Below are 25860 nucleotides of genomic sequence, written 5' to 3' on the forward strand. Positions count from 1 at the left end.
ACCCTGGGGCTTATTTTTCATCAGAGCTTCAGCTGTGGGCTTTGTTTTTCCAAGACTGTTTCTTCCTCCCCCGGCCCCCTGCCCTGCCCAAATAAAAAGGAAGGAGCAGGCATTGAGCTGAGGCTCTTAGAGTTGGAAGTGCAAATGTGGTTGTTGGAGACGAAGAAGAGCCAGGTTGTGTGATGAGTCAGTTACCAACCAGCAGAGCCACGTTCAGCTTCTGCTCTCTAAGAAGCTGCAGTTTCTGCTGATGCTGCTTGGAGGCACCCTATAGATTTTTTCCCAAGCAAGGTTATTTCCTCAATTACCTGACTCTGATCCTCTTCCCCTGTGTTACTTAATCCACTTATTTGTTGGCTTTATTTTCACTTCATGGTGGAGTTGGTGCCACTCTAGAAACCTGAAGGGCTCTGTGCTCAGTTCAACCAGAGCTCATTATCCAGCCCCCTGGAGGTGCTGCCCTCTGGTTCCGAATGGATTGAGAGCAGCAGCTTTCTTCCCCTGATTTTTCTTTGCAGCGGGTGCCTCACAGGTCAAATGGAATAAAAAAAATGCAAATTGCCTTGCCACCAGTCATGATGGGGATGTACGGATATGGGACAAGCGGGTGAGTAGTTTCTCTTTTGCCCCCAGGTGGCCTTTAATCCCTCCCAGAGGGTACAAGGAGGATGTTGTAAGCAGCAGGACCCGTGTTGAGAGCCTAGGGTGCCCTATGCAGCATCGTAAATTGCCATTTTAAGATCAGAGTACCAGGTGACATTGCTTCCTGATCAAACTGGTGTTGAAGGAAGATAGGAAAGTGAGGCTTTACGATCAGTGCATAAGAAAATGAACCTGGCCTGACTGAAGTTAGTCCCATCTTGCTGCCTCCTAAGTGTGATATCAGGTGAGTCACTAAACTTCTCCAAGCCTTCATTTCCTTATTTTTAAAGTAAAGATGATGATAATAGTATATCCCTGAGGAGGGCAGACCTGGGGGACCTGACACTTTTCTAGGATGGTCAACTGCCCCAGATTGCGGAGTGAAAACTAGTTGTTCTAGGACATACACCACCCTGAATATCTTTGGGATAAATCGCTGAGGCATGGGGTGCTCAGCGGCACAAATCCTCCCGTAGAAGCCTCGCTGACCTATCAACCTCAGAAGAGGCTGCAGACCATATATTCTCCCTGCAGCGGCTCATGTAACCGACATGCATGGAAGAGGCGCGGGGCTCTCGATGGCCGTTGTGATGGAAGGTGTTTGGACACTTGGTATGTCGGCATCAGTGACAGTCATGATGCAGGGAGAGGGCCACCCCCATATCTGACTGCCAGACGACGGGGTAGTAACGCATAGAACGGTTGGCTTCTGTAAGATCTGGCTCTAAACATCGCTTCCTGCTTTGTGAAGCCCTGGTGCTGGAGGTCCTCAGTGTTCATGGGGAGCACCTACTTTTGGGTTTTCCTAAAACTTGTTCAGGGACTGCCCCAACTCGGGTGTTGACTGCAACGTCTCAGTTCTGTTTCTGGACGCCTTGTTCCCTTTCCCTCCTAGCAGGGAAGCAAGTCCTTCCGTTGTAGAGCAGAGAGGGGAGCGAAGCAGAGATTGGGGGTCTGCTGCCCTGGGGGCCAGCCCCTGCCGGGGAAGCGGTGTGCTGGCCGAAGCTGTCTGCCTCAGGTGGCTCTTAGTGGGAAGGCGATTTTATAGTCAAACCAGCAGCCCTTCAGTTCACAGGCCAGCACTCCGTCCGCCAAGCCACACCAGCCAGGGCTGTAATCGCCATTTTCCTATCCTCCATATTTCTTAAATTGGCAATTGGTTTTATTCCTTTTGTCACTAGCATAGCATTTAAATATAGTAAATGGTTTAAATAAAATGTGTGGTTACTTGTAGTGCATACCTAGTGCTATAGACTGTATTTAGAGTCACAGGCAAAGGAACTCTTGTCAGTACCGGGTTTTCAGAACAGTACCTGTGTTTTTTATCTCGTAGTACACACTGCCAGACTGTTCCTTCCCACTCTTCTCATTGGTCCTCTACCCACCCTGACTTCCCCCAGCAAGCCTTTCATCTATTTTGTTTAAAAGGTTTTAACTTCATTTTTGGCTCTCAATACATAGGACGTCCGCTCAGAAGGATTGTAACCCTCATGAGTTTCACTTCTCTGGCACTTGCTAGAGTCAAAGCAGCACTGGTGTCAGCGAGCCCCGGAGGCCCTCACAGTGCAGTGTCCGCGGTGGTGCTGGATTTCCTTCAGGCTCATGTGTGCCTGATAATAGTAATGTTTACTAAGCATTGATTATGCACAGGCATTGTTCTGAGAACTTCATGTGTATTGGTTTGTTTCTCGTCATAACTAGTCTTTAAAGTAGGTACTATTTTTATCCCTATTCTACAGATGAGTAAACTCAGGCACAGTTTGCTGCTAGGATTTTTAACTCAGGGAGGCTGGTTCTGGAGACTTAGTCTTAACTTCATAGACTAATATTAATTATAGATGTAATACATGCTCTTTGTAGCAAATATAAAAAAGAAAATAAAAATCATTCATAGTCCTATTATCCAGAGACAAATGCTGACATTTTTTTTAGATTTTATTTATTTTTAAAAAGAGGGGAAGGGAGGGAGGAAGAGAGGGAGGGAAACATTGATGTGCAAGGAACAGCCATTGATGGCCTATCACATGCCCCCAATGAGGGACCTGTCCCACAACCCAGGTATGTGCCCTGACTGGGAATGAAACAAGTGACCTTACACTTCCTAAGCTGGCACTCAATCCTTTGAGCCACACCAACCAGGGCCAAATCCTAACATTTTGATATTTTATTTTCTTCTGCCTTTTTTCTTTTAACTGTGGTTTATCCTATTATATACATAGTATTATATACATGTATACTTTTTCATTTAACATTATAAGATGCATTTCCTCATGTTATAATCTCTAAGTATAACTTAATGGCTGCATCATACTGTGTCAGATAGCTGTCCTATAATTGATTTAAAAATTTTAATTATTCCCCACCTACTATTTGTATTATTTCTGGTTTTCTGGTATTCCATATAACACCAAGAGTAAGCATCTTTTGTATCTAAAGCTCTTAAGAAAGGAAAATTTTAAGTCTCTTGATAAAAATCATCAAATTTTTCTCCAAAAACGTTGTGGTATTTTAAATGTACACTTTCAGCGATAAATGCAGACTCACTGTCTTGAGTATTAGTTACAGATATCTTGTAATTTAATAGCTTAAAACATCTTTTAATGTTTTAATGCATTTTTATGAAATTTCCTTTTGAGTTTGTTCATTTTATACATGCTTATTAATTGTGTATTATTTTCTTTGAGATGTGTGTTTGTTCTCTTTTGGGGGCTTGGTCACAGTAAGAGTGGTAGTTTTAGCCTTAGGACTGAGGTTGGATCTGTCCAGATGTTACAGTCCCTCTTCTTAGGTGAATGTGAGCAAGGGGAGCAAGAATTATAGACCATAATACTAAAGGGCAAAAGAGCCCCTTATCTCCTGTCCTTCATTAAAGCCATGCAGGGGCTGGAGCAGAAAGAAGTCAGGCTCCAGGACTGTATACAGGGCATGCGTGAAGGAGAGCTGGATAAGTGTTGTTTGTTGTAAACAAAACAAAGTGGTTTTTTAAAGATACAGACAGTATCTGTAGTATTTTTGCAACCCCACTTAGCACCCAGCAGATAGTTGTATGGTAGACCTTCAGTGAGTTTTTCCTTAATTGACAACACACAGTGCTGATCCTTTGCAGAAACCCAGTACAGCGGTGGAATATCTAGCAGCCCACCTCTCCAAAATCCATGGCCTGGACTGGCACCCAGACAGTGAGCACATTCTTGCTACCTCTAGTCAAGACAATTCCGTCAAGGTGAGTGGTACCCCAGTGGGGAGGTTGGGGAGCTGTGTTTGGGAGGGAGCGCTGTCTTTGAAAGAAAGCTATAGGATGTTAGCATTGTGTGCGTGTTTCAGGGGTTCTTGTGCATCTTGGAGAGCTGAGCAAGTAAACCGGGATAAGTAGACCAGCAGGAGTGATGTAGTAGCATGTATCTTGTATGGCTCCTGGACTTTGTTCCTCTCCCCTTGTGAAAGGAAGTCAGAAACAAAAGTGTTTAAAGGAAGAGAAGTTTACTTGCAAAGTAGTTGCCAGGAAGTCAAGTTTCAGAAAGACTGGCTCAGCAAAAGAACAAAACAAAAACAAAACCCAAAAACCCCACAACAGTTATATATATAAAGGAGAAAAGCCCACAGAATTGTTAAGGCTACCAAGTTTACTATTAGTCTATTGGGGGTGGAAAAACAGCAATTTTCTCAACATGATTATATATCCGCAAAGTTATGACATCTTAAGACATCAGCATTGCAGAAGTCAGGAAGAGAGTTGTTTTATTAGAGAATGTCTAACTTACAGGAAATGCTCAAGGTTTTATGTTTTTTGTTGACCCTATTATTTTTGGTCTGTTTCAGAGTGTAGCATTTCTTGTTTGTTTTTCTTTTCTGACTAGGGGATGCCATGTGCCTCCTTATTGGAAAGGATGCAGGGCACAGAGCCGACATCTCTCTACGGTTCCTCTTTGTGGCCAGGCCTCTGCCTGGAAGGACAAGAGATTTGACCACAGAAATTTGTTTAGCAATTTTGTGATTCAGCATCATAAATTTAATGCTTTGCTTTATTTACATAGGCACATACTTCTTTTTGGTATGGTTAGCAAAACTAGAATCATTTACTAAGGCTTAAGTTTACTTCTGTCTTGAGGTTTGTAAATCCCCTCGAGCTGTAATTTACATTTCTGTGCCAGAGTGGGGTTTTTTTTCGTTTGTTTTGGATTTGGATTTTTGTCCCCATACCCTTACCCTAGGGTTGTAATTTATGATTATGTGCCAGAAGTGTTTTTTTTTGTTTGTTTGTTTTGGATGTGGGTTTTTGTCCCTATACCCCTACCCTTTAAAAAAAGATTAATTTTCTTAATTGTCATGTTAGTCTTTGTAAATGAAAATGGATATACTTCTTTCTAACCTGAAAAAGTCAACAATTGAAATGCATTCTTAGTAACAATATTTTACTGGTAAATAATTAACCAAGGGAGGTTGAACTTTCCTTTTATTTGCTAGTTTTTCACTTCTGTTGGACTTGATAGCAGGAAAGCACTGTATTAAACTAATCAAAAACCTGGAAGCCCTGGCTGGTGTGGCTCAGTGGATTGAGCGCTGGCCTGCAATCCAAAAACCTAGAGACTGCTAAGCACCCCTAGTTACTTCTAGTTTCCCTTCTTTGGTAAGTTGAGGGAGCAAGCTATACTCTACCCTGTGGCCATCTGGGAAACCCAGAAGTCGTATAGACGGAAAAGGAATCTTAACAATTTTATAACTTTGGATATGGGGCCTGAATTTGGCAAAAAGAGTTGTCAGAAGGAAGGAAGAAGAATTATTGCACACTGTCCCTTTATAGTCACACTCTCCTCCAGCCCCTAACTGCAGGCAGCCGTGGGTCTGTTCTCTATTGCTGTAGTTTTTTGTCTTTCGAGAATGTCATCAAAATGGAATCATGCAGTATGTAACTCTTTGAGGTTGATTTCTTTCGTTCAGCATAACATCTCTAAGATTTGTCCGAGCTGTTTTAAGAATCAATAGTTCATATACCATTTAGTGCTGAGTAGTAATCCATTGTATGGTTATACTATAATTTATTGTCTGTTGACTCAGTGGATGACATTTAGGCTGTTTCCAGTTTTTGGTGATCGTGAATAGAGCTGCTCTAACCATGCACTTATAGATTTTTCTGTGAATAGAAGTTTTCAGTTTTCTAGGACAAATATGTAGGAGTGGGATTGCTGGGTCTTATAGAGAGTAGGTGTGTGTTTAAGTTTTAAAGAAACTGCCAAACTTTTCCAAAGTGGCTTCTGTCTCTTTTTTTGAAAATGTATTTTTAAATTTTATTTCTAAATTTCTTTTAAAGATTTTATTTACTTTTAGAGAGGGGAAAGGGAGGGAAAGAAACATCAGTGTGCAAGAGATCCAGCAATCAGTTGCCTCTTGCATGCCCCCAGCTGGGGACCTGGCCCTCAACCCAGGCATGTGTCCTAACTGGGAATTGAACTGAAGACCTTTTGGTCTGTAGACCAGCTAGTCCACTGAGCCACACTAGCCAGGGCATGTTTTTGAAAATAGTTTTCAAAAATTGATTTGAGAAAGGGAGAGAAATTGATCCACTTTTTGATGCATTCATTGGTTGATTCTTGTATGTACCCTGACCATGGATTGAACCCATAGCTTTGGCAGTAGGGACGATGCTCTAACCAAGTGAGCTGATGATGCTTTAACCAACTGAGCTAACCAGTCAGGGTGAAAATAATTTCTTGGTACCTTCATAGTTCAGAGTTTTAGTCTTGGTCCTCCTGCCTTTGGTGCGCTGCCATTTTGGGCTTTCATGACAGCTGCTCGAACTCAAGTGTGTTTGTCTCTCCATTGAAAGCATAGGCATCTCAAAGGCAGAGTTTGTATCTGGCTCACCTTTGTTTAACTGCAGCTTCCAGTTCCACAGCTTTCATGTAGCAGTGGGTGAATGACTGTACGTGAGTGGGTAGGTGGGCATGCAGATTGTCGCATAGCCACCTTTTTTCCTGTGTGACCTTGGGCAAGTTACATGGCTTAGTAATCTAGTTTCTCCATTTGCAAAAAAGATTAGTAACCCCATTTTATGCTTGTTGTAAAGATTAAATGGGATAAAACCTTAAAGTTCTAAACATCTGTCGAAGTGCAGTAAGTAGTCCGTACATTTCAGCTATTATTAAATTACCCTACTTGGTGTAAAAGCGATGCAGGTTGGAAACATGCCACTCTTACTGTTCCTCTAGAATCTTGTTTAGCAGGCAGGCTGACAGGGACCCACTGCAAAGGTGGTCTTCATGAAGTCCAGAAATTCTCCTGGAATGTTTATAAATGGAAAATGGAGGTTTTCTTTGTCTCTGTCCCAGTAGCGTGGCTGTGGGGGCCAACTGAGATGCACTATTGAAATGGACCTTTAGGGCAGCGGTCCCCAACCTTTTTGGCACCAGGAACCTGCTTGCTCACTCACCTCTGCTCACCTCCTGTGTGGCTGGGTTGCTAACAGGGGTTGGGGACCCCTGCTTTAGAGGACAAAATGCATTGAGTTCTTATTGCAATAGTTGAGGTTTTTTTTTTTAAGATTTTATTTATTTTTTAGAGAGAGGGGAAGGGAGGGAGAAAGAGAGGGAGAGAAACATTGATGTGAGAGAGAAACATTGATTGGCTGCTTCTTGTATGAACCCCACTGAAAAGTGAACCCGAAACCCAGACATGTGTGCTGACTGGGAATCAAACTGGGGACCCTTTGCTTTGTAGAATGATGCCCAACCAACGGAGCCACACCAGTCAGGGCAACAGTTGGGATTTCTAATGGCATTTATTTCACAATTATCCTTCTTTCTTCCAGTTCTGGGATTACCGCCAACCTCGGAAATACCTCAATATTCTCCCTTGCCAAGTGCCTGTCTGGAAGGCCAGATACACTGTGAGTGTGACACCTGTCTCATACTGGGGAACTTCCGTCTCCGTGTTCTGGGCTCAAGGGCCCAGGGACCACTTCTTATTTACTGTATGAGGCTGTTTTCTCTTTCTGTCTTGATTTAGGGGTGGGACAAAGGTGGTCATGGTGGCATAGAAGGTGTTTTTTATTGTACGTAGAAGTTTGCCCTTGTAAAGTTGGGTAAGACTCGGCCCTAGCGTTGCTAACCGTAGCTAGGCTGGGAGGCCGGGCAGCGCGAGGGTGCGCCCCGATGACCGGAGGGGAGTGCGATGGAAGCCGAGGGCGGAGGGGCGTGTGGTCAGTGGATTGTGGTGGGAAGAGCTCTGGCTTTAGACTCAGAAGACCTGGGTTTTGGGTCCAGCAATGCCACTTCATTTCCCCCCCAGCTTTATTGAGCTGTAATTGACATATAGCATTGTGTACGTTCAAAGTGTGCATGTTGATCTCTGATACATGTTGCAAAACAGTTACCACCATAGCATTAGCTAATACCTCCATCACATAATTACCACTTCTTAGCAACTTTCAAGTATATAATACGGTATTATTATGTTTAATCACTGTACTGTACATTAGAGTCCCAGAGCTTGGTCCTATAACTGGGAGTTTGTACCCTCGGACCAGTGTCTCTTTTTCTCCCTCACCCCTCAGCCTTGGTAACTGCTATTCTACTTCCTGTTTCTGTGAGTTCAGCCTTTTTTTTTTTAAGTTTTTATTTATTGATTTTAGAGAGAAAGAGAAGGGAAGGAGGGAAGGAGAGAGGAAGAAGGGGGGGGGAGAGAGAGAGAGAGAGAGATTTCTTGTTCCACACACTCATGCATCAATTCATTGATTTTTGTATGTGCCTTGATGATAGTCGAACCCACAACCTTGGAGTATCAGGACAGCGCTCCAAGCAGTTGAGCTATGCCCAGCCAGAGCTCAGTTCAGCTTTTTTTAGATTCTACATGTAAATGATACCACACAGTATTTGTCTTTCTTTGACTTACTTTATTTAGCATAATGCCCTCAAGATTCATCTACACTGTGGTAAATGGCAGGATTTTCTTTTTTCTCATGGCTGAATAATATTCCATTGTGTGCGTGTGTGCGTGTAGATACCCATTTTTATTCACTCACCCACTGATTGACACTTAGGTTGTCTTCATATCTTGGCTACTATGAATAATGCTGCAGTGAGACATCGAATATTTGTGTGGCCTTGGGCAAGGAACTCGATGTTTTTGAGCAGTGGTTTTCACCTTTGTAAGATATGAATAATAATTTTTATGATGCCTGCTTTTTTTATTGTGATAAAATCCGCCATTTTACAGTGAGCAATTCAGTGACATTTAGTACTACATGCACAGTATGCCTTCCTTTTGAAAAAAGTATATATTATAAGCCACAAAATGCTATGAATATAGGGGGTAGGCTGTTATCAACCTCCAAACAATTTGTCAATCACCAAATTGATAGCTCTGATCAGAGGTAATATATTTCTCTTAGAGTCAATTTGAAAGGGAGCACAGGGATGAATAAAGCTACCTGTATACGTTAAATTGTCACCCCAGGGCTTTGTGGAGCATAGAGGATCAGTTGGGTATTAAGTGGCTTTTGCATCTGGGAACACTTGTCAGCAACAGTTGTTTTTTTTTTCTCTTTTGCTCAATCCCTTCACCCCCCTCCCAATTCCCCAACCCCTCCTCTCCCCCATCCCTTACCCCCTGACAGCTGTCGGTCTTGTTCTCCCTATCTACGAGTCTTTCTCTATTTTGTTTGTTAGTTCATTTTGTTCATTAGATTCCACATATGAGTGAAATTGTATGGTACTTGTCTGTCTGTGACTGGCTTATTTCACTTAGCATGATGCCTTTGTTCTTATGAATTGAAATACTTCTCTGAATTAATATATTTGCTTTAAAAAAATAAACAGAGAAGTCCAGGAGTGCTGCCATGAGGGGAGGTTGGTAAATGTGCTCCTGGGTGATGATGGGTTATTCCTTAAAGAACAGTCAGTCACTCAGTCACATGGGCTTCTTAGCTACCTAGCAGCTTGGGTGTCAGTAAGTAAAACCTGTCAGACCTCAAACTAACTGGAAGGTTTTTTTGAATAGCTGTGGTGCTGGGGGCAGTGGGAAGGGCGTGCTTCGTGCGGATGGCGTGCCCCCCGCCCCCCCCCCCCCCCCCACCCCCCACCCCGTGCACTTCCACAAGACAGGAATTATGCCGGCTGCTGCGGCCTTCCCTGCAGCGCGCTCCGGGAGGGCGCGCCACAGCTCATGGAGGCGGCTCTGGGGGTGCGGCTAGGATGTGAAACAGTGTGTTCCCGTGTGCAAGGGAGCCATGTGCTTATTTCAAAGATTTTAAAAGTTCTTCAAGTATTTGGCTTATCCTTATTTAGTTATTTATTTATTTTTTAACTTGATGTGGTCCCTTCCAGAAGCAAAGAAAAAGTTGATGTGATGGTCACCTTCTGATATTTGGAAAAATTTTCCCCAGTTGGGTTGGGGCCTTCCATCCTCCAATTTATTTCAGGAAAGAATTCCAACTCAGTTACCGCAGTACCTGTTCCCCGGGGTAATTACCTGCTTTCCCCTCTCTTGCTGTAGCCTTTCAGCAACGGATTAGTGACTGTGATGGTTCCCCAGCTGCGGAGGGAGAATAGTCTTCTCCTGTGGAATGTCTTTGACTTGAACACCCCAGTCCATACCTTTGTGGGGCACGACGACGTGGTTCTGGAGTTCCAGTGGAGGAAGCAGAAGGAAGGTGAGTGCGAGCTAGGACCGCCGCCTGATTTCCTTCTGAGCCTGTCCCGTGGCAGCTCCCAGGGATCTACACCCAGCTGTGTGATCCAGTGAGCAGGGTGTAGAAACAGGGCTGGGTTTTGGAAGAGAGACTCTGGGGTCTGCTGCCTCTAATCACAGTTAAATAAAGGAAGGTGTGGGCTGTCAGTCTTCTCCTAAGTTTCCTCTTCTCTTAAGTACAGTGTAGTCTCTGCTGTGTGGAAGAGATCTATAAGAAATTGATAGACCTGCTGTTGGATCATTTCTGGGGCTGAAAACTCTGGGGTCACTGCCCTCAGAAGCTTTTGGCAGTTACCCCTTGCCACTCTGTTGATTAGAGAGACCTGAGGCCATCGCTGCCCACCACATATTCCCAATGTCATCACAAACATATAGTTATATTTTACCTCCCATCCCCTTGAAGATAAGTTTGGTCCAATGACATGCTTTGTACATGAAACATGAAACATCATGTGGTCTCTTCTGGGTTGAAGTATTAACAGCCAGTGTGCAATTACATGCTCTCATTGCCTCTGCCATGGCAGCTGGAGAAACTCCAGGTGGAAATACCCTGGTTAGGAGTGAGGATGAGGTAGAGGTAGAGAGTTAGCATGAAATCCTTGCTTTAAAGCTACTGAGATGGGGGGTTATTTGTTATTGCAGCTTAATTAGCCAGCCCTCACTAATGCAGGGTCAGAAATACAACGGGAGTTGGAAAGCCCTCTGCCTCAGTTTTTTTCCACCAACTCACCATGCGAATTTAATTGCAGCCTCTCTTTTCTTGAGATCTCCTTGCCATGCTCTCTCAGTGTTTTACAGAGCAGAACTGTATTTCTTGGTCTTTCCCTATTATGGAAGGAAAGCCAGGCAGTAGAGTGGTGTGACTTGTCCAGAGCCCAGGAGCGGCCTCTGGTAGACCTGGGACTGGGGCAGTTATCCTCTTACCCTAGCTCGTTTGTGGCCTTCATAAACCTGTTCCAGGATTTTTTTTAAACAACATCCATTAAGTCTTTTTTTTTTTTTAAATTGTTGACTCCCAGAATTGTTTTTGAAAGGACCCTTTTGATCATCCTCTTAATTTTCCCATCTTTATTTCCATAATTTCTCTTGCTTCTAGAAACATGAGGCTGCTTGGTCTTTACGCCATTAATTTGCATGCACGACTTTGGCTTTCACCTTATTTTCATGCGTTTTGCCCTAGTGAACAGATAATGTAGTTTCCCCACTGTCTGGCACGGAGAGGTTGGCTTGTAGATTTGGATTGAAAAAGTTGTTAGCAACCAATTTTCAGTTATCTATGTCTACAAGCCAGTCGGGTGACTTGTGGAGATGGGGACTGTCCAGCCAGTAGTGAAGTTTTGCGTACAAGTTATAGGTGTTTTATTAAATTCCTTTTTATTGTGAAATATCCATCTAGAAAATTGCATAAAACGCAGTATAAAAAAATAATTATAATGTGAAAATCTATGTAATTACAACCAAGGTCAAGAAGAAGAACATTGCTGGAACCCCCAAAAGCCTTCTGATTAAAATCCCCTCTCTTCCCTGAGAAGTAAACACTGTCCTAACACTTATTATGATAGTGATTTGTTTCTTTTTAGTTTTACCACCCATTGTTGCATTCCTCAGAATTGTTTAGATTTGCTTGTTTTTGAACCTTTTGTGAATGTAATCATCCTTCATGCATTCCTGTATTTTACTCTTTATTTTTATGGCTGTATCGTCTTTGTTTTTATCAGACCACCTCAGACCTTGATTTTGGTTTTCACTGTGTGCAGGAGCTCTCAGAGAGGTAGAAGGAATCAGCACGTTGTGGTCAAGGGACTGGGAGCCTCCTAAGGGAAGTGGCAGTCCCTGGTGTCAGGTATTGCTGAAGGATTAACATGCAGAATAGGGACCAACATTTAACTGTGCATATAGGAAGCCTCATGATCACCAAGAGAGGAGTTCCGAAACCAGATTGAGAATAAAAGCTAGATTGTAAGGTAGCTAAACAGAGGCAGCAGAAACTGGTTTCATGAATGAAGTAGGCTTCAAAGGCAAGGCATCAACTAGGGTGATTGGCAGAGGCTGTTACCCTCTCTATTTGAAGGCAAGGAGAAGATACCAGGAAGGGAGTATGTGGGACAGCAAGGACCTTTGAAAGTGAAATAAGATAGGGCCGAAGGCACAAGTAGAGGAGTTGAATTCGGAAAGGACTTAGGTGCTTTTCAAAGTCAGGGACATGAAGAGAGGCCAGATGGGGAGTCAGAAAATTGTTGACGTGACCCTGAGTCTAGGTGGTGGGACCCATAACAGGCAGTAGTTTCTTTCTTGCTAGGTTTGCACAGGGACCTGTTAAAACACTGATTGAAGGCAATGACAGAGAAGGAAAGGAGCTTTTGTCCCTCACTCACCCTATTAACCTTGGGCAGATCGTGGTCTGTTTCCTCAGTTTTCCCATCTATAAAATGAGGGAATTAGCAGGGGGAAAAAAGAGGAAATTGGGTAAAATTAGTTCTAAATTCTTTACTCTCTGAAGAGGCCAGGAAGGAGATTCTAGATAATTACCCTGGCATGTCCTGATCTTTCATAAAGCACTCTGAGCCTTTCAGAATAATTCCCCTTTGACCAGACCTAATATGTGAAAATATAATTCAGTCAACTCAGAACATTAAAGATTTATTTTATAAAGAGATGCATGCATCATCTTTTTACCAAAAATTAAACAGTAAGATATCATGATGCATTTAAAACAATTCATTTTACAAAAATTGTATTCGTCCCCAGCTCCTCTGGAGCACATAAAAGAAGAACATTTGTGGAGGTGAAAGTTTAATGTGACATTAAACCCCAGCATCACTCTTCACCTGCTAATTTGCTAGTTATTATTTCACTTCATTTAAGTTTCTGCTCAGATGTGACTTCCTCAGGGAGTTCTGTCTAAAAATAGCTCCCCCATCAGTCTGTTATCTTGTGATTTTTTTAAATAACACTGTCACTACCGGAAATTTTATTATGTACTTATTTTTCTGTTTCTACCATTGGGATGTGAGATCTATAAAGACAGAGATTATTGTATTCATGCTGTAGAACCGTACCGGGCATATAGATTTTCAATAAATATTTGTTGAGTGGATGGATGGACAAATGAATCTCAGTCCATTGCAACATGTAGCAAAATTGGCATTGAATCCAAAAAAATTTCCAGGATTTTTATTTGGTGATTTCTAGGGTCCAAGGACTACCAACTGGTTACATGGTCCCGAGATCAGACCTTGAGAATGTGGCGGGTGGATTCCCAGATGCAGAGGGTAAGTATTCATTGCTGTTGTGGAGGAATGTAACCAGATACAATAGAAACTTTAAAAAAAAAATACAAAATTTGGTATTTGTGGAGGTTAGAGGATACATGGTAGGTATTTAATACATACTCGCTGGTTGGCTAAGTGGCTTGTGTGTGCCACAGAGAGGCTTTGGGTCCTCAAGAGCCAACTTCAGTATTCAACGCTGAAAGGCTGAAAAACCTCTGCATGTCTTTTCTTTTGTTCTGGTATGAGAGGGCGTGGGGAGCACACTGAGCAAATGGCCCGTGGACTTCATTTCTTTCTCTTCTAAATGGGTTAGGAAGTTTACTCAATGTTTAGAGCCTTCTACATCCATCAGTGACACTGTTCCTGTGAAGCTTTTTCCAATTTTTGCCCCATCGGTGGTATCTGTTTTTTATATGAATGACAGTGGTACCTGGTACGCACTGCTTTGCTGTGCCTCATCTCAGGGTTCTGTCTTCTCGTTTGGTGGTTACATTTTTGAAGGCAAGAACCAGGTGTTACTTGTATTGCCTTCCCCACAGCAGTCCATACAGAATGGATAGAAAATTCTGGATAAAATTCATAACACTGCTTAGTACGAAGTAATTCTTGAGCATTTTGGTCAATTGTCATTACCTTGCTGCCTTTTAAATCTATTTGCTCCAAAATGTACCGTTTGCTTTAAATGCTTTTAAGGTTATGAAATTTGGGGGGTTAGCTGAATAACTCCATCAAGGCTTAGAATTTAAAATAATGTTTTCTGAGGCTTGCATAAACTATGAACAGGATGAAAAAATTCCAGGGCAGAATAATAGAGTCTGTTCTCCTGTATATTTAACCAGGGAGCATTGGCGATAGATAAAACCTATTTTGATTGTATCAGATTTTGGCTGACATCTTTGTCCTTTATGATCCCCATTTTTAAGTCAGAACTCTAACCACATATGATGACCATTTCCACTGGCCTCTCTAGACCTAGATCTTCCACCCTTTGTTGCAGCTTTGTGCAAATGACATATTAGATAGTGTTGAGTTCATCGAGAGCATTTCTCTTCTGCCGGAACCAGAGAAGATCCTGCACACCCAAGACACAGATCACCCGCACGGCTCAGGCCACGGAGAGGAAGAAGGTAACTGGTCACATGGATGCTGTAGAGGAGGTGCCCTCTACACATTTCAGAGGCGTGGAAGATGCCTTAAAGCTGTTCTCTAACTTGATTTTAAAGATGTTTGCCAACAGTTGAACTCTCTTGCTAGTCTTAAAGGAAGACCCCCTGAGCAACCTCCTGGAAGAGAAGAAATCAGATCAACCAGGGCTGCCTCAGACTCTGCAGCAGGAATTCTCCCTGATCAATGTGCAGATCCGGAATGTGAACGTGGAGGTACCCCGAGTTTAATGAATTGTCTCTCATGCTCCCAGACGGCACTTGTTGGGAGAGGGGACTATTTCAGCTATGATTTCAGCTAGCAAATAGCTCTGCTGCTCTAACAGAGAAGTCTCTCTTCTTATTTTTTTTATTTCCTAGATTTTTCTAAAGAAATGGATGTTTTACAAATGCAGATATTTTTTTCTAACCATATTGCTTTCTCATAAGGTGATCTAAGGGATTAACTGATGCTTGTGTGTCTTAAAATCTTAGATGCTCCAATGCCTCATTTACTGTGTATGAAGATGCTTAGATCTGGGAAGGTTCGGTGCTTTGGCAAAGGTTACTGGTGAAGTTAATAGCAGAGCTGTGTTCGGAAGCCAAAACCTCCTGACTCATCAGGCCTTTCTGTGCCTTGTTGTCCAATCTTCCCTTAAGGCCCATTATATCTTTGATGATTTAGATTCATAGATTCACAGAAGGTGACCAAACCTCTTTGTTTACTTCACGCATGGAGAAGTTTACTCTTTTCCTTTTGGGCAGAAATCGAAATTCTTTGCTTCGGAGAATTGAGCCTCTCAATGAAGGAGTTTGAAAACTAAATTAGTTTTTCTTTTGCCCAGATTCAGTTAACAGTAGGCATGGATGTGTACACTTACAAATTTATCTCATTTGTCCTTTAATATAGCTCTTCAATAAGTGCTTTTTATCCCCACATTACCTGTGAGGAAATGGAGAGAGTAAAAGATGAAATGACTTGTCCAAGGTCAGCAGCTATTTGGTGGAAGAGATAATATTTGAGTCCAGGTCTCCAGATTTCCTGCATATGTGTGCCCCAGGTGTCTTCTCTAGTTGGCAGCACAAGAAATCGAAAGAGATACAGGATTCTTAGATTAATTGGTTGTCAATACCAACTCAGTTTATGCACCTTTGTCCCAGTTTGAAAACAATATGGATACCTGGTGACAGAGTTTAAGATGGAAATCTTGATTCCTTTCCCAGGAGTGCTTTTTAAAAATCATTGTGATATAATTCACGTACCATAATTTACCCTTTTCAAGTGTACAATTTAGTGGCTCTTAATGTATTCACGAAGTTGTGCGGTTATCCCCACTGTCTAATTCAGAGCATTTTCATCGTCCCAAAGGAAACCCGCTATCCATGAGCAGTTATTCCCCATTTTCCGCTCTCCCTCGCCCCTGGCAACCACTAATCTGTCCATTTCTGTGGATTTTCCGAAGAGTTCTTTTTAAATTGAGTCAGGTATTTAACTTCTTCCTGCTTTATTTTCCTTTCTCAAAACAAATATGTTTCAGTCTACCTCACAACTTTAGGATGAAACTTTTTTTAAGTCAGAATATTTTGAACTTTTAAAATTGATGCGAGGGGTGTGGGTGAAGGTGGCAGAGGGTATGGGGTGATATATGGAAATGGAAAAAAATATAATAAAAAGTAATGAATTTTTAAAAAGAGGAAAAGAAATCAGTGATAAGATTAATGAGTTGTCCACATCTCCCCAATTAATTTGTTTTTGGAGATTCTGCCTTCGTCATTGGAGGTTTCAGGAACTAAGAATGTTCAGTTAGCTAATTTAAATCCATTTGCTTCTACAAACCCTTCCTGGTTTGTCTCCAGAACAGTTGTCGCTTTGCCCCTCGCAGATGGACGCAGCGGACAGGAGCTGCACGGTGTCCGTGCACTGCAGCGGCCATCGTGTCAAGATGCTGGTGAAGTTCCCTGCGCAGTATCCAAACAACGCGGCCCCTTCCTTCCAGTTTATCAACCCCACAACCATCACGTCCACGATGAAAGCTAAGCTGCTAAAGGTGGGAATCCATGTGCATATATTCTCCTTGGTGTTTGTAAGAGAGCTCTGCTCGTGAGCGTGTGTACCTGAGGTGAGTAGTGAAGCTGAATGAAAACACCGATAGAGAAGATTTTGAAGTCATCTGTCCTGACACGCTGCAGTGTTAACACTTGCTATTCATTTTGTGTAGAAAACTTGACCTTTTTGGATCATGGACACTCTTTGAAAGTCTAATGAAAACTATGGACCCTTCCCAGAAACATCTGCACAAATGTTGCATATAATTTCAGAAAATTTCATATGAATAATAGGCAGTTCTAAAATTGTATATAATCTGCTCAGAGATTCATTAAAACTAAATATTAATCCCAGGTTAAGAACCTTGCCATACAATTTCATTTATCTGGAAACAATAAGCAAAATGTATTCTGAAGATAAAAGAGATTTTATTTAATTATTTTTTTATCCTCACCCGAGGACATTTTCATTTGCTTTTTTAGAGAGAGAGAGGGAGGGAGAGAGAGAGGAAGGAAGAGAGGGAAATATGGATGTGAGAGAAGCACCGATTGGTTGCCTTCATACACACCCAGACCAGGGATCCATCCTGGGACTGGGGATCGTACATGTCCAGACCGGGGCTTGCACACACCTGTGCCCAGACCAGGGATGAACCCGCAACCCAGGTATGTGCCCTGACCAGGAATCAAACCCGTAACCTTTTGGTTACGGGACAGTGCTCCATCTCCTGAGCCACACCAGATGGGGTGATAAAGGATTTTTTATAATCAGGGAAAAAATGCGTAAGATTATTTTTTTAAAAAAACCCATTCCATAAAAAGAGACAGCGCCATCCTCTAGTGACTCTGAGTGTGTGGAAGGATGGCAGCGCTGAGCAGAGAAGCCCGGCATCTGGCCTTTACCCACAGGTTCAGAAGCCCGATTTGTCAGTTCACGCAGAGCACGTCAGGCAGGATCCCATGAGGAAGCCCGGTGGGCTGCGGGCGATACACCTTTTTCAGCGTGAGCAGCGCCACGTGTGAGGTAACTGAGATGTCCTGACAAAGCCAAGTTGACCTGAATGCTGTTCACCTTTTGCCTAATTTGTTTCATATGCACTTTATCTTCTTGGAGTATGACCTGTAATAAATTTTTTTTTTCAATTACAGTTTATATTTGATATTATTTTTACTTTCAGGTGTACAGCATAGTGATTATACAGTCATACACTTTACAAAGTGTTCCTCCTAATATTTCAAGTACCCATCTGTCACCATACCTAGTTATGTAATCAAGAAATATTTCAAGTATTGTAAGGATCTCTGAAATGTTAATTACTCAGATTTTGTGGTATTTGGCATTTTGTATTTGGAATTTGAATATTTCATTGTCTTGTTTAGACATACAAAAAAATATATTTTTCTTGTGGTTATAAAAATGGTAGGATTAGGAAGTGTTTTTAAAGGTTGGATTTAGCTGGCGTGGCTCAGGTGGTTGGAGCATCGTCCTGTAACCCAGAAGGTCTCGGCGCCATCAGGGCACCTGCCTCGGTTGCGGATTCAGTCCCCAGTTGGGCGTATGAGGGGCAATTGATCGATGTTTCTCTCTCACATCAGTGTTTCTCTCCCTCTTTCTCTTCTTCCCTTCTCCTCTCTCTAAAATCGATAAGCACGTCTTCAGGTGAGGATAAAAATAAATAGATTTTAAAAAATGTTTAAAGGTTGAATTCAGCGCTGGACATAGAAATATAATGCATGCCACATGTAATTTTAAAATTTCTAGTACCCACACACACAAAAAGGTAAAAGTCAGAGGTTAATTAATTTCAATAATATTTTTATTTAGTCCAGTATACCCAAAGTATTGGCATATCAACATGTAATCAGGATGAAAATTGACATTATTGAGATAGTTGACATTCCTTTTTTTTTGTACTAAGTCTTCAACACTGGTAGGAATTTTACGCCAACAGCACACCTCAGTCCAGACAGTCACACTTCACATGCTCGGTGTGCCCACGTGAGCAATGGCTTCCATGTTGGGCAGCAGAGGGCCAATTTACGTGCCTGTCTTCAGTTTGTGTATGTCAATTTATATGTACAGCAAGTGCCTTAAAATGATAGGATTTGTATTTTTAAAGAACCCAAAAAAGGATACATTGTAACTTTCACTAAAGTGGAATCTGTTCCCCCTAGCTTATATGAGTATGTATCATTCAGAGCAATTTTCAGTTCAGTCCAGAGGGTATTACTTCTAAGGTACTGAGATTTCTCATGGAGCAGGGTAGGGCAGGAGATAAAGAAAGGAGTAGAATTCACTATAAATAGAATATTCATTCCATTACTAGAAATATGCTCTCTCCAAACCAGCATGTGTGCCTGCCCTGGCTAAGGAAACGGCTTCTCGAATTGGGCTCAGAAATGAACCTCCTCTCAGAGCCTCTAGAGAAGGTGGAGGGTGGGATGTTGTGTGGGAATCCTCAGGCATGGCCGTGTTCCAGTCTCCTTGCATCTTCAGTGCTCTGACGGCTTTGAAGAATAAAAGTGAAATAGGGGAAAGTATGTTGCTATTTTTGACCTTGTTTTGTGCCTTTTCCAGATCTTGAAAGACACTTCCCTGCAAAAAGTGAAGCGCAACCAAAGTTGTTTGGAGCCCTGCCTGCGCCAGCTTGTCTCCTGTCTTGAGTCTTTTGTGGTAATATTCTTGTATCAATCTATGCTTTGGTGTTCTGTTTTGTATCTTCCTCCCTTAACTCCTGGGCACTCTGATGTGTAATAATGTGTCTTTATTTTGTAATTCAGCTTTGAGAGTTTGTGGTTTTTAGTCTGTTGATTTTTAAATTTCAGAATCAAGAAGACAGTGCGTCCAGCAACCCCTTCGCACTCCCAAACTCCGTCACACCCCCCTTACCCACGTTTGCCCGGGTAACCACTGCGTATGGGTCATACCAGGATGCCAATATTCCCTTTCCAAGGACCTCAGGGGCCAGGTTCTGTGGAGCAGGTGGGTCTCTTTTTAGTTTTCTGATTCTAGAATTTTTTAAAATATTTTATTTATTTATTTTTAGAGAGAGGGAAAGGGAAGGAGAAAGAGAGGGAGAGAACCATCGATGTGCAGAAGATATCGGTTGCCTTTCAAAGCCCCCCAGCTGGTGACCTGGCCCACAGCGCAGGCATGTGCCTTGACTGGGTATCAAACCAATGACCTTTTGATTTGTAGGCTGGCACTCAGTCTACTGAGCCAGGGCTCTGATTGAAGATTTTGAAAGAGAGCATTTTTTTTTTTCCATTTTTATTTCCTGAGGACTCAAAGACTTGTGTAATACTGCTATATGTTCTGACACCAGCTGGTGTCTATGGACATGCCTACAAGTGTTCACCAGAATTACAGTCTTGATGAGTGTGAATTTGAATCTTGCTCAGAGTCCTGATTCTGAACAGGGGACAGGTCCCCTAGCCGGGTAATATGAAGTACTTGTGAAGGCTTTTCTCAAACCCCATACCTCCCATCTCTCCTGGATCATGGAGATTCTGGCCTTTGTCCTTGTTACGTATGGCTGCGGTCATGAGCCTTGGCACCTCGCGGAAATGTGTTCTGTCCTTCAGCTATATTGAAACAGACAAAGACTGACCAGTGCTGCCTTAGGATATCCCACATCGAGCTCATTGACCTTAATGCGCACATGCGATGTCTTTTTCCTTAGGGTATCTGGTGTATTTCACAAGGCCTATGACAATGCATCGAGCAGTATCTCCAACAGAACCTACTCCGAGGTGAGTCTGGAGGTACAGATGTAAACTGCATTCATGAAGCAGGCAGACATCTGGGAATAACCACTGATTGTGTCTTTGGACAATTTATTTTAGCTTTCGTAAATACCTTTTAGATCTATTTGAGAAAGATAAGATTCATTAAATTGCAACTAAGCTGAGATTTCTATCATGAAGTTATGACCAAACGACTAGAAGGAGTAGCTTGATAAAAGCTGTTGTCAGAATAAAGCAAGTTTCTTTTTAATGTGCTTTTCCCCTATTGCTAAAGTATTATTTGAACATTAAATAAAACTAGAAAAATTGTAAGTGATCATCTGTAGTTCCACAACAACAACATACCACTTCTAGCGTTACTGCAATGTGCTTAAGTTTTTTGTTTTTTTTTAACTGTATAAGTAATATGTTGGAAAAACTCAAACAATAAGGAAGTTTTAAATTAAATTATGAAAGTTCCTTTTTTTTTTTTTAATACATCCCAGGGAAAGCCACTTTTAATAGTCTAATGTGTGTGTTTTCTGTTTAGTCTTCATTATTTTTCTACTTTTATTTTTTTGAGAGGCAGTCTAGCATAGCAAGTGGGAATATGGACTTTAGAGAGGGAGAGAGGAACATTGATTGGTTGCCTCCTGTGTGTGCCCTGACCAGGGACCAAACCCATAACCTAGGTGTGTACCCTGACTGGGAATTGAACCCATAACCTTTTGGTGTATAGAACAATGCTCCAACCAACTGAGCCACCTGACCAGGATGGCCCTGTAGTTTTATGACCTTAGGACTGTGCTTGATTTTCCTCGGCAATAACTTGGGGATGATAGTGGCACCTACCTCTTTTACTTTGAAGATTAAATGAGTTAGTCCCTGTAATGTGTTTAGAACACTGTGCCAACAGCGTTTCTTATTATTACTACTTTTTTAAAAAAAAGTTTTTATTAATAGTTTTATTGAGGTATAATTCACATAGTATACAGTTGACCATTTAAAGTGTATAAATTGAGTGGTTTTTAGTGTATTCACAGATATATCCAGTCATCACGACACTCCAATTCTAGAATGTTTTTATTCCAAAAAGAAACTTCATGTCCCTTAGCTGTCACCCGTCCCCCAAAGTCCCCTATTCTTTCAGCGCTGGGCACACTCTTTTTCTACATTCTGTCTATAAATGTGCCCATTCCAGACATTTCATGTAAATGAAATCACATAGTATGTGGTCCTTTGTGACAGGCTTTTTCATCTGGTATAATGTTTTAAGGATGAGACATATTGTAGCATGTATCAGTACTTTATTTCTTTTTTTCCCCCCAAACATTTTATTTATTAATTCATTAGTCAGTGGGCATTTGGGTTATTTCCACTTTTTGTGTATTATGAATAATGCTGCTATGAACATTTGTATACAAGCTTTTGTGTAGACATATATTTTCATTTTTCTTGGGTATTACCTAAGAGCAGAATTATTGTGTCATATTGTAAAGTTTTCGGGTTTTTTTTAAATTAATAAACTACCATTTAGAGCAATTTTAGATTCATAACAAAATTGAGTGGAAATTATAGATAGTTCCCATATACCCTTGTTCTCCCACCACACACACACACACACACACACACACGCACACGCACATACACACACACGCACATACACACACACACATACACACACGCACGCACGCACGCACGCACGCACGCACAACGTCTCCCATTCTACTGGTTTTTAAAATTTAAATATGATAAGTTACATACTTCTAGTTCTGCAGTGTGGTGACCATGATAACTTCTAAACCCTCCTACAAACACCTGGATGTCCTGGTGTAGCGTTTTAGCACACTTGGGAATGACTGGCTGAACCAACCAGGGAGAAAGGAGATTGGATCAAATGCCTGGGCGCCGCTGTCTGGGAGTTTGCCAGTCTGCACAGTCACCCGGCCAGAGGAGAGTGTGGACCCACGAGGACCAGGAGTTAAGTGCTAGAGACCCCTTACATTACACTGAGTTCCTTATTTGAAAGGTTCGACTAGAAAACAATCACCTACTTTCAAAGGAAAATAACAATATCTGTATCTGAATTTCAGACCAGAGGGGGAAATGTTTCCATTAGAATGTTGTGCATACTGACAGTATTTTATTGAGTTATAATTTATAGCACAAAAATGAGAAGTGTATCCCTTGATGACCAGCACCCAGCTCAAGATACAGAGCCCTGCCCTCACCCCGAAACCTCCCTGGTCGCTTTGCCCAGAAGAAGCTGGCCACTCAGACTTCTATTGTTGTCATTTAGTTTTGCCTGTGCTTGAATTTCATCTTAATAGGCTCATGCAGCATGTGCTATTTATTTTTATTGTTTACGCTGTTACAGTTCCTGCTTCTCCTCCCTTTCCCTGCCTCCACTGAGCCCCCCCTCCCCCTCCCCAGGCCAATCCCCAGAGTCCCTGTGTTGTGCATAAGTGGTCTTTGGTTAATCTCTTCTTTTATCTCTTACCTCCCCCCATCCTGCATGTGCTATTTTATGTCTGGCTTATTTTGCTCAACTTCATGTTTTTGAAATTGATCCTCATTGTTGCATGTACTCATAGGCTCATTGTATTAAAACAATACAGCTTGTTTATTCATACACCTGTTTTCTGTAGACCTACAAATATAAGTCTTTTTATGGATGTAGGTATTAATTTCTCTACCCAAGGAGTCAAATCCCTGGATCATAGGATAGCTGTGTGTTTAATTTTATTAGAATTCCCAAAAAAGTCTGTCCCAGTGTTTGTACTGTACCATTTTACACTCAACCAGCAGTGTTTCAGAGTTCTGGTTGCTCCACGTCCTCTCCAAAACATGGCATTTTCAGTTGTTTTAACTGTAGCCATTGTGATAGGTGTGTGGTAGTATCTCCTTGCGGCTTTAATTTGCATCACCCCTGGTGAGGACAAATGATGTTGAGGCAGTTTTGTGTGCTAATTGACCATTGGGGTATCTTTTGAAATGTGTCTATTCAAGTATTTTGCCCATTTTTTTGGACTGTTTATTATTCATTTATTCACTTTTTATTTTTTCATTTTTTAAAGATTTTATTCATTATTAATTTTAGAGAGGGGAAAGGGAGGGATAAAGGGAGAGGGAGAAACATTGGCCAGTTGCCTCTAGCACACCCCCAACCAGGGACCTGGCCTGCACCCCAGGCATGTGCCTTGACTGAGAATCAAACCAGCAACCTTTCTGCTCACAGGCTGATGCTCAGTCCACTGAGCCACACCAGTCAGGGTTTATTATTTATTTATGGTAGTTTTTCATTTTGGTTGCAAGTTCTTTGCTAGATGTATGTATTGATTTTCTTGTAATCTGTGGCTGTGTCTCTCTTCTTAGTGATTTTTGATGAATAACATTTTTAATTTTTATAAAATCCAATTCATAACTTTTTAAATTTTATGGTTAATGGTTTTGTGTTCTGTCTAAAAAAAAAAATCTTTGTCTACCCCAAGGTCATAAAACTATTCTTTTGTGTTTTCTTTCAACGGGTTATAGTTTTAAATTTCTTATTAAAAGTCTGTAATCAACCCCAAATTAATTTTTGTGTATGATGTGAACTGGGAGTCAAATTTTATTTTTTCTTCAGTAGAGGTATATCGTTGATTCAGTACGATTTATGGAAAAGATTTTTCTGTTCTTATTCTGCATTGATACACTTGTTGAAAGTCAATGATCATGTTTGTGGGTTTATTTCTAAGTCTTTTTTCTTTAATCAGTTGGTCTCTCCTGATGCCAACACTACTCTTAATGTAACTTTATATAGTAAGTCTTCAAATCTGGTAGTGTAAGTCCTCCAGCTTTATTATTTTTATTCAGGATTGTGTTGAATACTTTTACATTTATATAAAAGATGCAGTAAGCTCATTGGTTTCTTTGATAAAGATCAAATTATGATTGGAATTGGTTTTTGGGTTTTTTTTTAAAGATTTTATTTATTTATTTTTAGAGCAAGGTGAAGGGAGGGAGAGAGAGGAAACACTGATGTGTGAGAGATACATTTATAGGTTGCCTCTCACACCACCAGCTGGGAACCTGGCCTGCAACCCAAGTACGTGCCCTGACTGGGAATCGAACCAGCAACCTTTTGGTTCGCAGGTCTGCACTCAGTCCACTGAGCCACACCAGCCACTGATTGGAATTCTTTTGACTCTGTAATCAATTTGGAGAAAATCGATATCTTAACAATATAGAGTCTTCCAATCCACTAATATGGTATACTTTTCTGTTGTCTTGGGCCTTCTCTAATTTCTCTCAGTAATATTATGTATTTTCAATGCACATTTTTTAAATTAAATTTGTTCCTAGGTATTTGATGCTATTGTAAATTTTTTAAATGTTTATTTTCCAAATGTTTACTTCTAGTATATAGAAAAACGGTTGATTTTTATGGATTGACCTTGTATCTAAATTCACATATTAGTTTTAGTAGTTTGTAGATTTCTTTGAATTTCTTATGTATGCATGTATAATCATAGAAACATTCTCTACTTCTGCAGATAAAGTATTTTTCAGTTCTGAAAGTTCTATTTGGTTCTTTTTTGGAATTTCCCTTTTTCTCCATTTTATCCATCTTTTCCTCCTGGTTTCATCAAGTGCTAAGAACAGCACGATTTAGAAGTATGGAAAGATCGAAGCCAGTATGGATAATGTTGCATTTTCAACCACAGATCTCTCTCGGCCTTGTCTGCGTATCATACTGGCTTGATTGCGCCAATGAAGATCCGCACAGAGGCCCCTGGGAACCTTCGTTTGTACAGTGGGAGCCCCACTCGCAGTGAGAAAGAGCAGGTCTCCATCAGCTCCTTCTACTACAAGGAGCGGGTAAGCCGCAGAGCCACGGCCCCTGATTCTTATCCCTTCCCTGGATTCCTTGTCTTCCTGCCTGCTACCCACAGCAGCTAAATTAGTAACCCCCTCTTGTCTTTCACTTTCATAAATAGTTTGTTAAAGAAGGACCATTGTTTTAGGCCTTTCTATTGGTTTTAACTGCTGTGAATTTTATGTGGCGGGGGGGGGGGGGGAATGTTAGTTCTTATAATCCATAGTCTTCTCTCTCCATTTAACCCTATTTTTGTAATCCCCATTTAGTAAGTTGATTCTCATTCTTTCAGATAGAGTAGTTTAGCTTCAGGTCTTTCCTTGGTATTCTGATTTTTGTCAACAATTTAAGGGGTATTTCTGAAGGCTCGGGATCTTGATATATTTGGAACTTCATATCTGTGAGAAGTTTTAAAGCTGATCTCTAAGAGGTTTTATAATTTTCCTTAGTCTACAATGAAGTACGCATTTGAATGGACCATTTTATATAA

At 41.4% G+C, this 25860-nt stretch overlaps 1 protein-coding gene across 5 annotated transcripts in view; it reads left to right on the forward strand.

Annotated features, from left to right (window-relative positions):
- The window catches only part of WDR59 (WD repeat domain 59), a 71948-nt gene that overhangs the window by 26997 nt on the left and 19091 nt on the right, over nucleotides 1-25860 (forward strand). For 3 of the 5 annotated variants that reach the window (XM_054579187.1, XM_054579184.1, XM_054579185.1), the window contains exons 7-18: nucleotides 519-607; nucleotides 3749-3865; nucleotides 7448-7525; nucleotides 10132-10288; nucleotides 13519-13598; nucleotides 14596-14725; nucleotides 14853-14977; nucleotides 16624-16788; nucleotides 19365-19460; nucleotides 19613-19769; nucleotides 20470-20539; nucleotides 25219-25372. In XM_054579187.1, coding sequence (XP_054435162.1) covers nucleotides 519-607; nucleotides 3749-3865; nucleotides 7448-7525; nucleotides 10132-10288; nucleotides 13519-13598; nucleotides 14596-14725; nucleotides 14853-14977; nucleotides 16624-16788; nucleotides 19365-19460; nucleotides 19613-19769; nucleotides 20470-20539; nucleotides 25219-25372 — 1418 coding nt within the window. The remainder of the gene's footprint in view (nucleotides 1-518; nucleotides 608-3748; nucleotides 3866-7447; nucleotides 7526-10131; nucleotides 10289-13518; nucleotides 13599-14595; nucleotides 14726-14852; nucleotides 14978-16623; nucleotides 16789-19364; nucleotides 19461-19612; nucleotides 19770-20469; nucleotides 20540-25218; nucleotides 25373-25860) is intronic. The other 2 variants (XR_008529610.1, XM_054579186.1) reach the window with 1 other exon arrangement.

The sequence above is a fragment of the Pteronotus mesoamericanus genome, unplaced genomic scaffold (genome assembly GCF_021234165.1).
Source record: "Pteronotus mesoamericanus isolate MK-2021 breed Mesoamerican mustached bat unplaced genomic scaffold, CSHL_Meso_final contig_52, whole genome shotgun sequence".
Lineage (NCBI taxonomy): Eukaryota > Metazoa > Chordata > Mammalia > Chiroptera > Mormoopidae > Pteronotus > Pteronotus mesoamericanus.